Source organism: Panthera onca, chromosome A3 (genome assembly GCF_046562875.1).
Source record: "Panthera onca isolate mPanOnc1 chromosome A3, mPanOnc1 haplotype 2, whole genome shotgun sequence".
Taxonomy (NCBI): Eukaryota; Metazoa; Chordata; class Mammalia; order Carnivora; family Felidae; genus Panthera; species Panthera onca.
Genome location: NC_138341.1, coordinates 121,219,580 through 121,239,435, shown reverse-complemented (window position 1 = coordinate 121,239,435; position 19,856 = coordinate 121,219,580). Strand labels below are relative to the sequence as shown.

At 53.3% G+C, this 19,856-nt stretch overlaps 1 protein-coding gene across 3 annotated transcripts in view; it reads right to left on the bottom strand.

Moving 5' to 3' along the window:
• PLCG1 (phospholipase C gamma 1) overlaps positions 1-19,822 on the bottom strand; it is a 37,001-nt gene extending 17,179 nt beyond the window's left edge. For 2 of the 3 annotated variants that reach the window (XM_060617706.3, XM_078444071.2), the window contains exons 1-2: positions 19,726-19,822; positions 18,918-19,266 (exon numbers count right to left, since the gene is read on the bottom strand). In XM_060617706.3, the coding sequence (XP_060473689.1) occupies positions 18,918-19,134 (217 nt within the window). In that variant the 5' untranslated portion in view covers positions 19,135-19,266; positions 19,726-19,822. Of the gene's footprint in view, positions 1-2,996; positions 3,033-18,917; positions 19,267-19,725 lie in introns of those variants that run through there. The other variant, XM_060617714.3, reaches the window with a different exon arrangement.
• Positions 19,823-19,856: the final 34 nt, after the last annotated feature.

The window sequence follows — 19,856 nt, the reverse complement described above, 5'->3', positions numbered from 1 at the left end:
ACAGGTGTGCCTCATCTATCCCACCTGAAATAGAGGCACTGCTTCTAGCCCCAACCCCAGCTGCTCCCATCAGAGCATTACTGGTTCTACCTGGACCTCACTCCCTGCTCCCTTGCCTTCATCAACCCCTTAGGCCTGGTCCTCCTGCTGAAACCCCTGCCCTCACCCCCAAGTCCTCTTTACCCATGAGCCACCCTTCCTAAGTTTTCTGAATCCTTAAAATAACATTGTTCTGATCCTTCCCAAAGTTGCTCATGGAGGAGAACATGCTCCTTCTCTGGACTTCAAGGCCCTTCTTGGTGGGGCCCAGTGATTTACACCCCCAGCTTCTTCCCTCCCATCTTTTCTGCTCCATCTAAACTCAGCTGGACCAAGCGCAAGAATGGCCAGTGCTTCTTATCACCCATTGCATCCCAGTCCCTAGGATGGACTGTCTACCGCCCAGGCTCTATCCTCTCCCTCCAAAGACCCAACTTGGAATCCTACAGCAATCATACCCATGACTGCTCATGGCAATACGTGTGTGTGTGTGTGTGTGTGTGTGACACAGAGAGAGAGAGAGAGAGAGAGAGAGAGAGAGAGAGAGAGAGAGGAGAGGGAGAGAGAGAACATTCCTCATCCCCCCCTAGGCCAGGCTTGCTGAAGGACTGAATGAACAAATGAAAAAAGCAGGCACACGGGTGGGGGAAGGGGCCACAAAAAGCGGGGGAGGGTTTAGAAACAAGGAGTTACACTCAGGTAGAAACAGGGAGGGTGGGGGGAACTGAGTCACAAAAACCCAGCCTGAGAAGATAGTTTCCAAGGATGGAAGGAGGAGCTGAACAGGGGAAATGCCCAGATCAGAAACTGCAGAATAACCACAAACCCTGCCCTTTGAAACAGAAACCAGCACACTTTTCCGGTGCAGAGCTGCTGTCATTCCCTCCCACACCTCTCACAAAGGCACAAAACCTCACACACACAAATGCATCTATGCCAGGGCCTGCATGCTCCACAGCCTGGGCCCTTCCTCTCAGCGGCCCGCCTATCACTAGAAGTAGTCCAGGACGTGCCTACTGCTCGGCAGGCAGCTAGAGGGTCAGTTGAAAGCTTGGGGCCAGGCCTCATGGAGCCCTGTGTGGGTGCACGAGCACATGTGCATGCACACGCAAGCACACACACACACACACACACACACCCCACACACACTGCCAGCAGGCCCAGGAGAACTTCTGTCCTGTCCTGTGCTCCTGGGCACATTCCCCTGAGACTAGGCTGGAGGCAGAATGGGCTCCTGTCTAAGACAAGACTCAGGGAGGCCGAGCAGCTACAGAGTAGCTCCAGGCCAGGTGTCCAAGTCTCCCCAGCTCCCGCTTAGCCACACTTGATCCCTTATACTTCCCCCACATAAGGAAGTGCCAGCCTGGTCCTGATGCCTTCCAAGTGCATCAAGGCAACAGCAGGCTAAAAAGGATGTAACACCTGGTGAGATGCTCTACTACGTTCTTAAAAGTCATATCCTATGTCACCTCCCAGCCCCACTTCCCATCCTCCTGCCTCCCAGACAAACACAGAAAGGGTCTCCTTTCCTAAGAGAGCCAGGACTGGTCCCCCAGGGACTGCCATCAGGCGAGGAGACTCCCTGGGACAGGCATGGCCTCTGCCTTAGTTGGGGGGAGGGGGAGGCCGAGCCACCCCAGCTGTCTGGGTCAGAACTGCAGTAGAACAGGAAGGGCAGGGACAGAGACCCTCCCAGGACCTGGGAGCTTGGAGAGGAGAGGAGAACTACTTGGAAGAGCAGGAGAGTAGCACCCTGTTTCCAGAGACCCACGACCCAGCACTCATCACCCACTCACAACCATGGGAAAACAATGTTCAAGGAACACTGGGGAAAAGAAAAGCCAGGGCACTGAGAGGCCCTCGGTAGGCTGGAAACGGGGAAGTGAGACAGTGAGGACGGGGGCAGGATCTCACAACCAGGGGGACTGTGGCCAGGCCACCCTGCTGCTGTGTGGCACAAGAGAGTGTAGGGCTTTCACCAATGACAAAGGCCCATCTTCCAGCTCACTCCAACCTGAGAGGGCCTGGGGTTCCATCAGCACAATGTGGCCAAGCTCAGCCTGTCCGGAGGCATGGTGTGTTGGAGAACCAGGTTCCTGAGGCCCATGCTTTAGGAATGGCATGAGTATCACCACTCCAAGCATGGCTGTGGTGGACAGTAACAAGATAAAACTATCCCGGGCATTTAATCACCCACACATCCTCACGAAGATATAGAGACTAGCCCTTCTCGAGAGAGGTTTTGGGGTAACCTGCACCTGGGCCAGGGACTGGCATCACATGCCAGCTCTGCGGGCTGAGGACCTTCTGATGGCCAGGCTGCCTGGAACTCCGGGCAGAAGCCTGGGGGTCCTGTGGCAATCTGCCTCCTCCCACTCCCTCAGGAAGCCTGCCCTGACCATCCCCTTCCTGAAGGCTTGCCCACACCTAGCAGAGGAGAACCACACAGGTCTTAAATTGCAGCCCTGGGCAGGCCCTCACTCTTTCGGCCTTGGTTTCCCCATTAGTAAACTGGCAATTCTTCTTACCTCTCAGTATTGCAGTAAGGGCCTTGCCAGGAACAAATGATCCCAGTGATGTCTGAAGGAGCTTTGACCCCTGCCTGCCTATGTGCCTAATGTGTTAACATGGAGTCCAAGGGGCCAGCAGCAGGGAAAACCAATGCAGCCATCTGCCAGGGCTTTGCTGGGAGTGAACCCAGACCTAGGAGAGGTAAAGCTAGGCTGCAGCTGCCTCGGCCAAAGGAAAAGAATACAAGCAGCCATTTCCCTAGCTCAAAAAAGGAGTTCACAGGGATGGGACACCATGGAGGAGTAGGGCTCCTGGGACCAAAGTTCAGATCAGTGCACGCAGACATGCTCTAAGCCAGGAGCTGCTTCTTGAGCCTGCAGTCCCTGCAGCCACAGCAGCCACAGCACCCCACCTGCACACTCATCAAGAGTCTGAGGCATATGCACCCTATGGTGCGGCATCAGAACGGGAGACAAACAGATCTGAAATCACAAAGATCAATTTTCAAATCCTGTTTCCAAGCGTATAGCTGGGCTTCAGTCTGCTCTCCTCTCTGGCAGACCATGGATAAAATGAAGGTTTTTGTTAGGACAGCCAATTGACCATCACATGCAAACAGACTATGACATAAAGACATTCACAGAGGAGACTCAACCTTGACCTGCCTTGACCACCCCAACCTTGGATTGATTTTTATGCAGAAGTAAACAGGCTCGTTGCCTGGTGGCAGGGGCCAGCTCTAAGCATTGAGGCAGAATGCCACAAGACTGAATCTGCAAAACCAAAGCTTGCATGACCAGACAAGGAAACCCCCGCCCTTCTCTCCTCTTTTGGCCCGGGGACAGACTCCTTGCCACAGAGACTAAAGACCAGCAGTTACTCAATGCTGAATGGCTGGGTCAGGCAGGCTTGAAGAGCAACTGCCTTCTGGACATACCAGTAATGGCAGTCACTTTCCCTTTAAGAGCCTCAGTTTCCTCACCTGAGCCCCAGAACTGATCCCATGCACTTTGAGAGGTGGGTAGCTAGACAAACAACAAGGAGTACTGTTGCTGCTCTCAGGGCCAGCTTAGAACTTGCCTTTGTGGGAAAGTAGGTCCCTAACTCTGGGACAGCACCCAATCTATTGCATGAGGAGAGCAGAGGGTGCCATGAAGGGGACAAGCTAAATGACAGGCAGCCAGTTTGCAGCCTGAGAAGGGGATGAAGACAATGACCATAGAGGACCTGTCTATGCTAGGCTCTTCTGAGGGAAGAGCTGCTTCCGGTCTTAGAATCCTGCTCCCCAACCCCTCCCAGACATCAGGTGGAGCCACAAGTGCCCCACCAGCCCTCCTCTTGCCCAGTACAGGAACAATAGAGAAGAGAAAGGGTATGGGGGGGGGGGGGGGAAGGGCGGGGAGGCACCAAACCTTTATCAGGGTATCTTAATGAATATGGCTCAGGAGAACCAGCCAATCCTGATCCATAGCAGATTTCATTCTACCCATGGTAGGCCCTGGGACAGGGAGAAGGGAGCCCAGCATCAAATCCAAGATTCTAAATTAGACCTAAGATTCTTGGTCAAGAACCAGTATCCTAGCATCTCCTGCCCCCAGTGAAGCCACTTTCCAAACAGCCCTACAAAGATAGAGGTCCTCCAAACCTACTGGTCAATTAACCACCCATCGGGCAAGGAGGATGTACAGAGAAGGATCATGAACACCAAACACTGGAAAGGCAGGCAGGAGGCACAGCCCCACCTCTGGGCCTCATTTTCCTCACCTGCAAATTGGGATCACCACTACTGGCCCCTTCTTCATTGGGCTACTATGAGATGTCAATAAGAGACACCAAAGTGATCTCACCAGAAAGAGAATGACATACTGAAAATTAAACCCCCCAAATGATGAACATATGGCCAAGAACACCACCACCAGCACAACAAAAAAACAGAAGGAAGTGGCCCATATCACAAATTTCTGGATATGAAACATGCTTTCAGTGAAATATTTTTCCTTTTACAAGGCAAGCTAATTGATGAAACTGCAAAAATTATTCATACAGAAATATATTATACACACACACACACTTTGCAATTTATAAGAATTACAACTCATGGTAAGTATGAACGTTTTGTTTGTTTGTTTTTCCAAATCCAGAGAGCTTGAAAGAGGTAAGTGAATGTTATCTGGGCAGGTCTGGGGGTTTTCATTACTCCCACCTGTGGTATGTGGACTTCCAGATCTCCTCCAGGCCTGTGTGCCTAGCCTGCAGAGGGCGCTGGGGGAAGCTGGGGAAAGTCCAACCCTCCTCCAAAGGGGCCAGGTCCAATCAAAGCAGCAAACTGCAAGGACCCCGGCCCATCAGCTCTCAGCCCACACTCCTCCCTCCAAGCCTCTGCACATGCCAGGCCCACCTTCTCTCCATCAGGCCCAGTCCAGTGGCATACCCAGTGCTCTGCCACTCTTGTCACACTGTCTAGTGCTTCCAGGTACCTAGGTCACTGGCTGCGAGCTAGCTCCCAAAGAAGATACTACATTTGGCTCTTTCCATTCCCAAAACCTAGGTCCTGGGAGGACTCAAAATGTTTACAGAGTGCTAAGGAGCAAGAATTAACACATGAGTTAGACTCCAAAGCTTGTTATCTAACAAAGGCAGCAAAGACCAAAGATGCTCAAAGATGGTATCAGGGATGGCTTCCTGGAAGAGGTGGTGCAGTGGGGCAACAAAGGCAGAGGAGCTACAACCAATATGCAAATACAGAAGTTGGTGAGGTTTACTATGGGGATAGAAGAAAGAAGAAGTGGTCACAGTTGGGAAGGAGGGGGGAGACATGGCCCCTGGGGGCCAGTGCTATCTGGAAATACTGGGAAGTCCCTACACAAAGGTTGCTGCAGCTGATGGGAACCACAGGAAGCTAGTGGAGCTCTGAGGAACAGAAAAAGCAGGGCTCCCTCAGCACTCTGCCCTCCTTGGCTCTAAGCAAAGGCCACCAGGAGATTCAGAAGACCAAGTCCAGAGAGATGGACAATCTCCCCCAGTGGGGCACCTGGTTCATTCAGTACAACATGTGACCCTTGACCTCAGGGTTATAAGTTAGCACTGCACTGACTGTAGAGATTACTTAAAAATAAAATCTTTAAAAAAAAATCTTCCCCCCAAATGCTCTTCCATCATTAGCCCTTCCAAGTACAGCCTGGGGTACACAAATGGGCCATTCCCAGTTGCCCCCACCCCACCCCACCACCTCTTTCATTACCCTCTAAAGAAACTACACATGCAGGGAGAGGGAACACAGATGGAAACACAAATGGAACGGACCCTTCTCTTTCAGAGGATGCCGAGATGGAGGAAGGAAGCCACGAGGGGAAGCAACTACTCTGTGCCCAATTCCTGGCCCCCTACTTCTGTCACCCCTACACAAGTTCCCGTGCAGCTCAAGGATAGGGCAGGCACTGCAGTCCAGAGCCCCCTTCAGAGGGAACCAGAGACAAAGACACTCTGCCCCCAGGCAGCTGTAACTAGAAGATACAGCTTTCACAGCCTGCAGACCTCCGAAGGGGAAGGATGGAGGTGCCTGGAAGGGAGGCAAGGACAGAACCTAGGCACAGGTGGGAAAAACACCTGACAAAGCTGGAAGCAGGGGGCATGGAATGGGCAGTCACCACGCTGCTCAAGGCCTCTGGAAGGAGAGTTCCCCTCAGATCCCCCAATCCCCTCTGTTCTGAGACTGTGACCTTCCCCCTCTTACTTTCCAACAGAAACAGTCAGAAGCAGCTCCCAGCTCCCACCGGAGAGGAAGTCAAAAGTGGGGATGGGGTGGGGGGGTGGTAGCTATCTACCTCCATTTTACAGACAAGGTTTGAGGCTGGGAAACTTGGGGCCACAGGGTCACTCAACAAAGAAAAGGTGAGGATGGGGCTTATCTCTTCCCATTTCTGTGCAGCAGCTGCTTTCAAACCAGAGTAGCAGGGGAAAGAGGCCACAGCCCCTTCCCAGGGTGTACACAAGGAAACCCTGGCTGAATCTGGGAGTCCAGGATGTACCAGGGCAGAGTTTAGCATCTGCTTCTGGCTGGGGTTTCATCAGTCACTCCTCCCCAAACACCTGACCGAGAAGGGCAGCCAGGCCTGACTCGGTGTCTGGGCCCTCTCCCACCTTGATAAACAGGAAAAGGCCATTCAGACAGCTGGATGGAGGTCTGCAGGGTCCTCCTACATGGGACCTTGAACCCATATGTACTAACTGCTTCAGGTTACAGCTGTAAAGGATCCTTGCCAGCACATGAATCATCCAAAGTCTAGATTCTAGATGAATCTCCTCTTTGGAGCAATGAGAAAATGGAGGTTCCAAAGGGTCTTATGCTGGTCACATGGTGGTTCATGGCAGAACTAGGACCCTCTGCATGGCCCATAGCTTTCACACCACCCAGACAGGCAGCCTCTTGCCTATAATGCTAGACTAATCCCATCGATGTCAGAGATGGGAACACCATGCCTAGGCCACAAAGGAAGGAAAGGAAAGGAGGCCCCACCCAGAGAACTCAAAGCTGGGAGAGAGCTGAGCAGTTGCCTATTATGCTTATTCATTCATTCCATCATCTAATCAAACAAGTATTAGACACCTATCTACTCAGTATCAGGGCCTGGGTTGAGTCCTGGGTAAACAAAGATCAACAAGGCACTTGAGTTCCTGCCCTTCAGAAAAGCCCCTGGCTGATGGCGGAAACAGATGTGGAAGCAGATAACTGTAAGGTCGTGCAAAGATGGAACAACAGGGAGATGTCTGTGGTGTTGACAGCACAGAGAAAGTGAGCAGGTCTCTCGGGGACTTCTCAGACTGCTCTGTAGAAGGCAGGTCTGAAGGGCTGATCTGTCTGTGTCAGGCAGAGGGGATCATGGAAGCCAAGGCATCAGTGAAGCAGTTCGGATGTTGGAGGTGGGGGTGGGCATTCAGTTTCGTGGAAGAGGGTAAGGGACAGCAGGCCTACACTGGCCTTCAATGCCACAACAGGGGAAAGCTGCACTATGGACAAGGGCTTGCTCCAACTTTCCTATCCAGACCTAAATAACTCCCCAGGCAGCCCATGGGTCAGCCCCCCAGGCAGAGGTCCTGTAAACTCTGACCTGTGCCACCACCACAGGCTGATGCTGTCCAAGTTTTTTCTAGATGTCTTGTGTCTGCCAGGCCCCAGCTACAGAAGAAGCTGAGGGCCCAGCAGGGCCAGGTCCCATAACTGTCCAGCACCTCAAAAGTCCAATGAACTGTTCCCCCTAGTATGTTCAGGCCACCAGGAGAACCAGAGCACTGAGTTTAAGTCACTTTTCCATCGTCCTCTTTCCTGACCCTCAGAGCAGTCAACAAGGTTGACCACAGCCTGCCTCCTGCTTGGAGCTCTGCCCCTGGCTTCTCCCTCATAACTTCTCCTGAGTTTCCCCCTTCTTCTTGGGCTTCAGGCCTATCCGCATTAAACACTGGCCTTTCTCAAGGCTGAGGCCAAGGTCCTCTCCTCTCCCAACGTTCTACCTTTCCCCAGTTATTGATGCGCAGATTTCAGTTCCTCCTCTTACAGACACCACGATCCTCACCTCTAAGCTTCAGACCCTTCGGTCCAACTACTACTTGCCATTTCCACGTGCTCACCTCAAAAACAACTCAAAGTAAACCCCTCAAGCCCAAAAACACTCTTCAACATTTCTCTCACCAAAACCTAGGCCTCCTGTCACACCTCATGGGTCAGCTAACAGCATCACCTCCCAACAGATACAAGAACTAGAAACATTGGAACCATTCTTAGCACTTCCTTTTCTCCCAACACCTGCAACCTAATCCTTGGACAAGCCCTACTAGCTTTATTTATTATCACAACAATGTTTACCAAGCACCTAGATGAGTAGGAATCCTATGCGTGTTTTGTCTTCTCCAATGGAGTGTGAGCTCCGTGAGGGCATGGATCGTGCCTGTCAACTTTTAGTCCCCAGGGCCTAGCAGGAAATGGAATGCCTTGGAAGACAAAAAAATCTAGGCCTCCCTCCCCCAAAGAAACAACAGGGGCCTCTGACTGGGGATCCAAACCACAGGGGCTGAGGTGGGAGGGCAGATGGGAGGGGGACAGCAGTGGCCTCCTCTGCGGAGCTCCTTGCCAGCCCTGGCTCCCTGCCTCTTTGCTTTCCGTGTTACCACACAAGCCCTATTCCTTCTTGGGGGAAGCGCGGTGGGAGGGAGGTAGGGGGCCAGCCCTTAAACCCCCAGCAGTCAACCTTGACCAGGACGTTGGAAATGTACTAAGTAATGAAAGAAGTCATGAAGGCAAGGCCTGCTCACCCAGACACCCTCTTCTGAGCACCCCACTAGGCTCTCCTGTTTGAGCCAGCCTCTCCTCAGCATCTGGCCACACTCCCTCTGGGCCATGCCAGACCAAGCCAAGGCACTCTTCTTGTCCTCCTTTTACTTCCTGGGCAGGCAAGGCCTTGAGGCATTTTCTAGCCTCTGACCTCACTCCAAGGTGACGGGAACTCACTGCCTCCCCAGGAAGCCCAGCTAGGGGCTGGTCAACAGGAATGGCTACCTTGGGACCTCCCCCTCCTGATTTTAATTTCCTAGTTCTACCCGCTTAAGACAGCTTCTGGCCTTACCTCCCCTAAAGGCTCCTCGCTGCCTCCCACCCCAGCCTGCAGAGTCTCATCCTCCCACTGTGGGCCAGTTCTCAGGCCAGGGACTAGGACATCCTTGTGGAAATGGTTCAGGCACCAGGCATTCTCTGGTCACTGGAGGGGATACTCTCTGTATTTCACTGCTGGTCTCAAGGGGCCCTGAGTAAAATCCTGGACAAAGTGACATGTTACCCTTTCTAACCTCCTCAGTGGATATGCTGAGAGCTTCCAAGAAAGGCCAACAGGCACATTATACTCAATTACTACTTCTTTGGGTAGAGGAAGTGACTAGGGTAGGAAGAGGACAGTTGCCTCCCAACAGGTGGAGGAAAATTAGCTGGAATTGGGGGAAGTGGTCTGCAGAGCCTCAGAGAATCTATCACCCCCCGCGCCCTACCACTGCCAACCCCCACTGCTGACCTTCTGCCCCCAAGCAGGCTGACAAGCCTTTGGAACCTGTGGCCAGCTCCTCTTCTCCTTCCCAGGGTTAGCCACTCCATGAACTCAGACACACACTCTTGGGCCTGAGGCTAAAGTCACTCAATCCTGTGGGGTTAGAATTTACCCACCACACACCCACAGCTTCACAGCCAAAGGCCCAGTGTGGTCAATGCCCTACTCCCCCCACAGACAAGGCCAAGCCAAGGACACTGTGACCTGGGGCCATCCCTTAAACAACCACTTCCCTCAGCTCAGCCATATCCCCAGGTGTCCAAGAAAACAGGAAGCCAACCCCAAAGTGAACGGCCCACCCCTACTGAGTTAGAATTAGATCTCACACAAACAAGTGGTCAAACTTGCTGTGGCCCGGCCCCTCACCAGTCTGGTCAGTGTTCACTGCCAGGGCTTGGAGCTTCCGTCAGACCGCCCACTCTTCACCGTGCCCACGCTTTGCTCCCAGGCACCGCATAGCCTTTGTACAGATTCTCTAACCAATGCTGGCATGCCAGCCAGCAGGAGGAGGGACTCCACCAGGGCAAGATGGGCTGCTACAGAGGAAGCTGATTGTGTCTGGACCCTTGGGTTCAGCCTATAATGCCTTAGGTACAAATTGCCTCTTGCTGGCTCTGGGCTTTCACGGTTTTCTCCACGTTCTAGATTGCAAGCGTCCCAGGATCAAGGACCAAGTCACCTCCTTTACTTGCTTGCTACCCCCAGAGTCCTCTGTGCCAGGCATGGGCTCAGCAAAGGAGATGCCAGTCTTCTGCAGAAGAAAGCCCCACCCATTTATTCTGCATCCTGAGTCTTACTGAAGCCAGGGCCACCCGCCAACACCGGGAAGGGCCCGGAAGGAAGCAGCAGAGCCTATACACAAAGCCTACATGTGGCTATAAAAAGGAGCCCTCCCTGCTTCCCCCAGGATGGGCCCGGTTCCTAGGAGGTGATGAGTGGGGGAGAGAGCTAGTACTTGTGCCTGGGCACACAGCCACTGCAGCCTCTTAAAGGCTAGCCAAGCACCACCTCGAAAGGAACTAGTGTTACAAGGGGGGTGGGGGGGGAATGTTAAGAGCTAAGTGAAAATGGTAAGCAGAGACTCTTAGAGTCCCATCTCCTGGGACCCCAGCCCCCTCCAAAGCAACCAACTCCATGTTCTCACTGCCTCTTCCCCCAACCCCAGAGTATTCAAGGAAGACCCATTTCCCACACTTCTTTACCGCTCCTCCTCCTCTCCCTCTCCTGAAGGCTCCCTGTGGAGGTGCCAGCATATCCAGCAAAAGGACTCTAGGAGGATCGGTGAGGAGGCAATGAGAGGCCCTACCTCCGGGAAAACAGCAGGAAGCTATGGCCACAACATCATAGGTTCAGGGGTAGCTCAAGGAGGGCACAGCAGGGAGATAACAATGAGGCAGTGGCACAGCTATGGTACCTCAACTCTGAACACAAAGGCACCTTACTACAGAGAGCACGGCCACACGGGCGGCAGTCTATCTGCCCCAACAGCAGAGCCACCTGCACCACTGCCCATGCCAAGACACAGAAATGAATTCCTCCCCAGCCTCTGGTCTCCGAAGCCCTCTCCAGCCTGGTTTGCCCAGCGTTCGGGCCCTGCACCAAGAGGCTGACCCAGAGCCACTGAGGCCATTCTCTGAGAACCAGTGGAGTGGCTTGTCATGGTCACACACATGTAGTAGAAGTGAAAAATGAGCCTCACTTGTTGTCTGCAACTGAGATCTGGGGTTACTCATTATCAGAACACACTCTCACCTCTCCTGACTGACAGAACAGCCTCTGGTTTCTTTCCTCCACAGCACTCCCCAGGTCCTGCAATTATTTTTTCTGTCTTTCTGGCTGTACCTACCTCGAACTTTACATTTATTACTGGACCCCATGGTGCTTGGCATGTCAGCAAATGCCAGAGTCCAAAGCCAGGGAAGCACGGTGCTGCCTTGCTTGTTCAGTGTGTCACAAGAGCCCAGGAAAGCTGGGGTTTGGGGGTTTTTTATTGTTGTTTTAATAGAGTAGCTACAGAGTAGCTATAGTGATAAAACACACTGGCCTAGAGACCTACTACCACTGGGAACAAGGCAGAGTTTGCAGTTCTCACGTCTAGGTTAGCAGGCCTAACACACACCAGCTAGGCAGGCAAATGAAGGAACACCTGGGTGAATCTTTGCATTTGAGCTTGTCATCAAGGAGAGGCCCTTCTCAGAGTACCTCAAGCACAGAGCCCCAGGTCCTCATTTCCCTGCAGAGGCTGAGGTGCAGTCATCATCGTGAACCAGTAACAGCAAGTCAGAGCAGGGCTTTTTTGTCCCCCACCTCACATCACCTGCTATATTCACCCCCAGCCAAAAGTGTGGGAAAGCGTCTGCTGGAGGTGCCATGGCAAGATGAAGGTGGCAGATGATCTAGATGGAGGGTCTACGTCCAGTTTGTCCTCGGCCAGAAGCCTGGGCTGGTCCAACAGCACATCTGGCCAGAGGGCAGAGTGGATCAGATCACTCTGTCCACATTAAAAAACACGTTGGTCCTCCAGAATAGTCTATCTTTTTGTCATTTTCTCAAGAGTGGAAAAATAAACTGAATACTGTAGTGGAAATCAGAGATCCTACACTCTGGTCCCGGCACTGCCACGAACTTGCTGTGTGACCTTACCCTGGCGGCCCTGGTTTCTCATCTATGAGAGAGGGCTAACCATTCTTGCCCTCCATCGATACATGAGCTGTGGCGGCACATAAACAACACCACAGATAAGAAAATGCTCCATAAACTCACTGCACTATTCAAATACCCAATTTTCCTCATTCTCCAGTCCTCCATGCACAAACTCAGGGAAGGAACAAAGAAAACAAGCAGGAAACAGATCTGCAGCCCAGGCTTTCAGAACAGCCACCAGTGGCCATGCTTGGTGGTGGAAAGAACTTGAGCTCTGTAGCTAACTAAGGCGAAAGCATAGTAAACAAATACTTATTAAGTGCCCACAAGTGCCAAATGCTATGCAGAGCACTTTCACATAAAATCTCTTACTCTCATATGCAACTTCACTTGACTATTGCTAATATACAACTCTATGAGGAAGTGACTTTTACAGCTGAAAATCAGTTTCAGATAGGTTAAAGTAACTTACCCAAGGTCACAGGAAGAGCTGAGACTTGAACCCAAATCTCACTTGAGCCACAAATCTTCAGTCATATGGAGCCCAATTACCAACAACTGCTCAAGGCCACTCAACACCCTTGGCTCTGCCTAGAGTCTTGTCATCTGTTCCCTTATTGTTCTCAAAGAGTTCCCTCTAGGGAAGCACAGGCACCATGCTTCTCCGAACAAAGCACTCTACACGGAGCACCAGCACATTCCCTTCTTCCTTTGTCACCCCCATTTCTCCCAGGACTCTCCTCAAAGTTGTCACTGACTTCTCCAGTTCTAAAGAAATAGAGAGGGGGCAAAAAGTCTCCTATCCCCTAATATCAGACCTTTGTGACGTTAGGCCTCACTTCCTCCCTCTGACTTATTCATCTCTGACCTCTTTGAAGCCATGTAAGAGGAAAAAGCACAAAATGGGAAGAGGCCATGACTTAACAAAGACTGACAAGAACAGTGACAGCAGAGGCAGAGACAGGCCCTATTATATTCAGGTGGTAGCATTAAAGCACTTCCAGAAAACAGGGGTCTCCAATCAATGTGCTCAAATAGTATTTCTCTGGACTAGGCACACAGAAATAGGTCAATATGATACCAAGGCAGCTGCTTTCAGCCAACTACCCTATTGCCTTGCAAAAGCTGGCAGCAGGAAAGAGCCCTAACAACATGAGGGCTGCTGAGAGCTTGGAGAGAGAAAATGGGTAGGCCCCCTGGTCTCCAAACCAAAGGGGTTGGTGGCCAGGCACCACACCCTCAATACAATAGGTACATTTGCTGTCTTCCACTACTGGGTCCTCCTGGGGAACTTAATCCTCATCTTCCTCCTTGTCAGAACGCCCACTGTGCCACACTCCATGTGAAACACTTTATGAAGACTCTCCTCAAATGTTCACAATATCCTTACGAGACAAGTGCAGCTTATTCCTATAACCCTCTTTTGTAGACAAGGACCCCAGAGAGAAAGTCACAAGCTCAAAGTCACAGAGCAAGTTAGTTACACAACCTAAGTAGTATGAGTTCAGAACCCAAATGCTAAATTATAAACTACTATGCTCCACTAGCTCATCCCTCCAGACCCCCTCCCATCCACCACTGCTGTATCCCTGCCTTGCCTCAGCAAGGAAGTCTTGCCCCCGCTCATCAGCTCTCTCCTGAAAAGTGCAGCAGCTCCACTGGTTTCCCTCAACTTCCCCCAGATAAAATGCAAGACAGCCCTGCTTCAGCCTCTACTGACAGGCACGGCCTATAGGACGGAGTGTAACCTATGAGCATGGCACCCTGTGGCTGTCCCGGAACTGTTCCCCACCACCCCCAGCCTTACCTCTACCACACTAAATGCATACCCGACCCCCACATAAGGATCCCCAGTGCCTCAGCGTGGGCACAGGCAAGTTCTTCAATCAGTCAAGGCCCAGCTCACCGGTCACCTCCTCTGGGAAGCGTTCCCTGGCTCTCTCCTCTCAACCCCAGCTCACTAAGCCGAGCTCGCTACAGAGCTCTTGGTATAGACCTTTATTATGGTACACAGGATACACGGTTATAATTACATGTTCCCAGTTCTGTCTCTTCCAAGAGTGTGGGAGTTCCTCAATGGCACAGTCCATGTGTCATTCACCTTTAGTGCCTAGCACTGGGCAAAGAGGAGTTGTTCAAACAACATTTATTGAATAAATGCTCCTCATTCTAAGAGGCTACACAAAACAAGGTTAGTGGCCAAGATCTCTAACCAGTGACTCAAGCCTATGCATCTATGTATGTACGTATGTATGTACATACGTATACGTACGTACGTGTACACACACACACACACACACACACACACACACACACACACAGAGTCTTAAAGTCAGATATGACTGATTCTAGCCACAAACCTCTAGTTACTGTGGCTCAATTACCATTGGCTGCTCACGGCCATTCCTTACTCTTGTCTCTGCCTAGAATCTTGTCACCTATTACTGTCCTTTTCTCAAAGATGTCCCCCCAGGGAAGCGTGGGCGCCATGTACAAAACACTCTACAAGGTGCACAAGAACATTCCCCCTCCTCTTATCGCACCGCCACGTCTCCTAGGGCTCTCCTCAGCTGAAGGTCTTGCGGGGGTGGGGGGGCCCAATGCTGGGTATGCTCAGCTTCTCCAGTCATCTGTGAAGCAGGCCCTTTCCTACGTTCACAGGAAAGAGAGAGCCCCAGCTAAAAAGGGGGCCTGGCAGAGCTGGTCTGGAAACCCACACGTCAGGGCAAGCGTGGGGTGCTAAGGAAACACTAAGAGGTCTGACTTCCCCTGGAAAAACTACAGTCAGACAGGAAACACACAGGCAGGGATGGCTAGCTCTGGAGATCCGGACATGTGTTCTTGCCCATCTTCCACTGGGAGCAATCAGCCAGCACAAAGAAAACCCCCATGACACCCAGCCTGCCCACCTCAGGTGCCTTGGTTCCAGCCATCAGAGCAGGCCTTGTGGTCTGTCTCCTTGCCAGCCTGACAGCCACAGAGGTCAAGCCCAAGATAACTGGTCCCAATATCACCTCCTCTCTGAGCCTCACTGCCTAGTCTGGGCGGTTTACTCTCTTCTGCCACCATACTGACCCCTCCCTCCCTACCCCGGCCAACTCCCATCAAAGGTACCACTAAGAATTATCATTGTCTGTTTTAGTTTCCCTGAGAGCAAGGACCTGTTTTCATTTACCATCTAAGGGGCCTAGCATCTAGAAGGGTAGGCAAGAATCAAAGACGAAAGCCTGAGGCTCCAAAAGTTCCACAGAAGAGCATGGCTATCATTCAGAACCCTCCATGGAATCTTCACACAGGCCACTGTGCCCACAATGACCCTTGACTGAACCAGCTCACCCCAGAAAGGCACCAGAAGGAAAAATGTGAAGCCAGAACCTAGAGAGGCTGAGGCTGTCTGTAATGCAGGTCTAGGCACGAAAATCTGTCCTTAGAGGAGCAACAGAGACCACTGGGACATGGAGCCTGAGGCCCACTGTCAGCACAACCCTGGGGCTGAGTCCTCTTGGGATGGCCGGCCAGTCAGTCAATGACTGGAGAGCTGGGTCTAAGTGAGGCTGTCACAAACTAGGACCATCACTCCATGGCACAATTCACTCCCTATATTTCCATTTCCTCATCTGTAAAATGGGATAGGACTCCAGACACACACACATACCCAGGACCCTTGTGAAGATTAGCCAAGAAAATATGATGAAAAGTCTCTGTAGCACTCAGCAGGAAGTCTATAATTGCTTTGTATTCATTTATGTCAGTATCTGCAACATAAAAAACCAAACATCAACCCGGTTCCTGTCACATCACCATGACAACAGACACCAAAGCACTTCCCCACCCCTCTTTTTAGCCAAACTATCACCTTAGAAACCAGCAAGTGCCAGGTCCCATTTCATGAGTGGCAAAGTGAGAGAGCATGGAGTTGGGTCAGAATGAGGCCTGATGCATGAGCGGTGTGCATTTTCACTGAACCACAGCATCCCTCCTTCAGGTCCACAGACACCCTGAGGGTATGAGAAGTGCCTCTCTCCTTGGCCAGGCTACAAGCACTATACGGAACCCTGGCAGAGTCAGCAGGAAAAGGCCAGGTGGCAGGGATCACAGCTGGCAGCCCAAACTTCCTCAAAGCCTGCAGAGGGGGCTGCAGGGAGCAGAACTCACCAACAAGGTACCCCCACGAATGGGCAGAAGTGGGGCAGCTTCAGCAAGCGGCTCCATTTACAAAGTATGAACTCTACACAAGCATCTACTAGCATTTTTACTCAGACTTCTTCAACCTGGGCCTCCAAAATCAAAGGGCCTAGACTCCTTCTATAGTCTTTGCCTATGCTCCCAGCTGATAAGATCACTGAATCTGTATTTCTCTAGCTTATCTACCCTTGGGGGCTGGGGCCGTGGGTCCTGTGCATTCCTGCCACCAGCCCCCAAAGACCGGAGACACCATGGACTGGATTCTTCCCTCTTCACACCCCTCCCTTCTGTTCAGGCCCCATCTTACAAATAAGAAAGTCACACCCAGGAGTCAGATGTGCAAATCTCCATAGATTTACTCCGTAAGTTTTACTCTGTCATGTACTGTTCTATACGACAGGTGGGTGGGTGAGGAGAAGAGCTGAAGCAAAACAAAACCATTTCCTCCCTTTTTCCGGGTAGTGATCTAAGTGAAATGTGAACTTGGTCCCCATCCTCCTCCCTTCCTATACTCTCACCCTCTCCTAAAGCCACGCTCCACCTCCCTCAACATTTCCAGTCCAGGGTTGAGGAGGACAGTCACAGTCTATTAATGCTATCGTTATTATTAAAACCAGCTCACACTTATTAAACGTTTACAGTGTGTCAAGCACTGTGAGATGTTTTACATCAATTTTCCTATTTAATCCCCAGAGCAACCATATAAGGTGGGTATATTACCACTCCCGTTTTACAGATAAGAAAACTAAGCTGAGAGTAGATAAACAATTGGCTAAGGGAAACACAACGAATATACAGGCTTCAAATCCAGCCTTGCCTTCAACCAGTGTGCTGCACTTACCCCTGCTGGTCACACACATGGTTTGAAGTGTTAGTTACCCAGGAAATCTCTATCGAGGAACCTCCAGCCAGTGCCACCAATTCAGCAGAGCAGAGGGAGCACCATAAAAGCAAGGAAGGGGCTGTGCCTGGAGTCTATCTCAGCTCCCTGTAGTATCTGTCCTTCCTCTACTTTGGAATCCAGTCTCTCAAATCACTACAATTTTCTCTTGATGGCTGACAGGGCTGATGGAGGCACAGAGGAAGGCAGCTGCCATTTCTAAGTTCAGCAGCTGCATCAGATCTGGAGTTTGTAGCTGAGGATGGCTGCCTCACCACAAGACTTTCCTTCCTCCCAATCTCCTCACCCATCTACACACATGTACACCATACCCAAGGAGGTCTGTAGGACGTTCCTGTGGGGGTGTCACTTCCTGACCCCCCTCCTCCACATGGACCTGGTTCTAACACCAGTCTCTGCGGGGGAGGGTCCTTGCAGGAAGCAACCTACAACCTAGGGTAGCAGCACTATCTCTCACACTTGGAGGTGGGGGAATGGAGGGTAGAGCTGGGCGCCCATCCGGCCACAGCATAGGCATGGCGCTAAGTGGAATAACACTGAAAGACCTGTGGGGTTTTTCAAAATCCCCTAACTCCCTCCTCCCAACTGAGACCTGCCCCAAAGCAGCCAAGCTCAGTCCTGAGAAGGCAAAGAGGCAGGAAACCAAAAGTAGCCGCTCCCGGCTCTCTGCAGCCATGGAATACAGGACGCAGTACACAAAGGGCTAGACCCCAAACTGGCTGCACGCTCTTGAAAAAAGTACCTGACTCCAAGGCACTGAGGTTGGCCTTTCTGGGCCAACCTCTTGAGAACGTGCTTCCAAGGGCAAGAGGAGCCTGGCCCCTTTACCAAGAGTCCTTGCCCTGGCTTTGGGTGACTGCCCACCCACGCACACCTCTGAAATTCAGCTTCAGGACAAAAGCAGCAACAGGGGAAAAAAGCCACTGCCTTCTCTCAGGCTTTTCCAAACCAAACAGGACCACCTTCCACCCTCCCCAAGAGAGATGAGTAGAGCTGGCTCTGATCCAAAACCAACCCTACCCTAACATCTGCCTAACTTCTACTTAGGGAACCCAAAGGTTCCTTTGCAAATGGAGCCCAGCCTGGGGCCCAGAAAGTTTCACCAAGACTGTCTTTTGGGAAAAAAAGGTGGTGGGCGGTGACCGTCTGGTCTGGCCCCAGGTTCTGGGGCTGGGTGGGCTGACGCTGCCTTGGCTTCCCTCGCCTTGGCCAACACCACTCCCGAGCTAGGTAGAACCAGACCCCTGCCCCGCCGATCTTAGACCCACTAGGATTTTTAGGCCTCTGGGCCAAGCGCTTGGAACACTTCCCCCCGCCCCCCACCCCGGGCTGGGGGAGGGGGTGTCCTGTCAGGTGACTGAGGACCCGGATGCCCCCCGCCCCCAGTGACCACCCGGGCCGAGGCGGGGGCGGGGACCGGAGGGTGTGGGGGAGGGCCCGAAAGTTTATCCAAGTCACTCCAGCCGCGGGCCGCGGCGCGCGCAAGAGCCGGGCGCGGACCCCCGCGGCCCCCGCGCGCAGCGGGCCCCGGGAAGGGGGGGCGCACTTACTGGCCCCCTCGATCTTGTCGGCGCCACGGCTCCACGTGATCTGCCGCGTCTCCAGCTTGACCTGGAAGGTCTTCCGCTCCGGCCGCTGCGACTTCTTGGAGTAGAACAAAGTCATGACGGTGCCCACCTCGAGGCTGCGGCAGAGGTGCAGCACCTCGGCGTCCGAGGGCGCGCCGGGCCCGCAGCCATTGGCGCAGGGGGACGCGGCGCCCGCCATGGCTCCGGCACTGGGGGTGGTGGGGAGGGGGAAGGGGGCGGCGGCGGAGGAGGCGGCGGCGGCGCAGGCCCGGCCGGCGGGAGCAGGCGGCTCTGGCTGAGGCGGCCGGCGAGCGGGCCCCGGCGGCTGCTCCTGCGGGCGGAGACGGGGCGGAGCCTGAGTGGGGGGCGGGGCGGCCCTGCAGGCTCCGCCCTGGCCCGCGCGCCGGGAACAAAGGCGCCCGCGCGCCCGTGGAAAGGACCCTCCGCCCGCCTGCCGCGCCTGCGCCCCGCGACCCCCAGACAGGCCCCGGGCGGGGGCGCGGGGAGTAATGGCGGCGGGAGCGCGCGCGCTGCTCGCGCTCAACCAGCTCGTCCTTCCGTCCCGCAAAGCTTCCTCACACTGTCCCCGTCGGCCCCGTCACGCGCGGCAGCCCCGCGCCGGCCCGTCAGTCAGTCGCACACGCAAAGGCGGCTGCCCAGCCCACTGTCCCGCACAGGCCCAGCTGCAGCCGTGTCCTCAACCCTGCTCCCTAAGCACTACCCGCACAGCGGCCGGAAGAAGAGGTGAGGGTGCAGAGCGCCCCCAGGACCGCCGACCAAACCCGGTTACCTGGGCGGGCTGCCCGGCGGAGGGAGCCAGCCAGGCCGGGCCGGGCCGCCTCACACCCGCGGCGGCGGCAGCGGCGGCGGCGGCGGCGGCGGCGGCGGAGGCGGGTCCTCTGCGCGCCCTCTCCGGGGCGG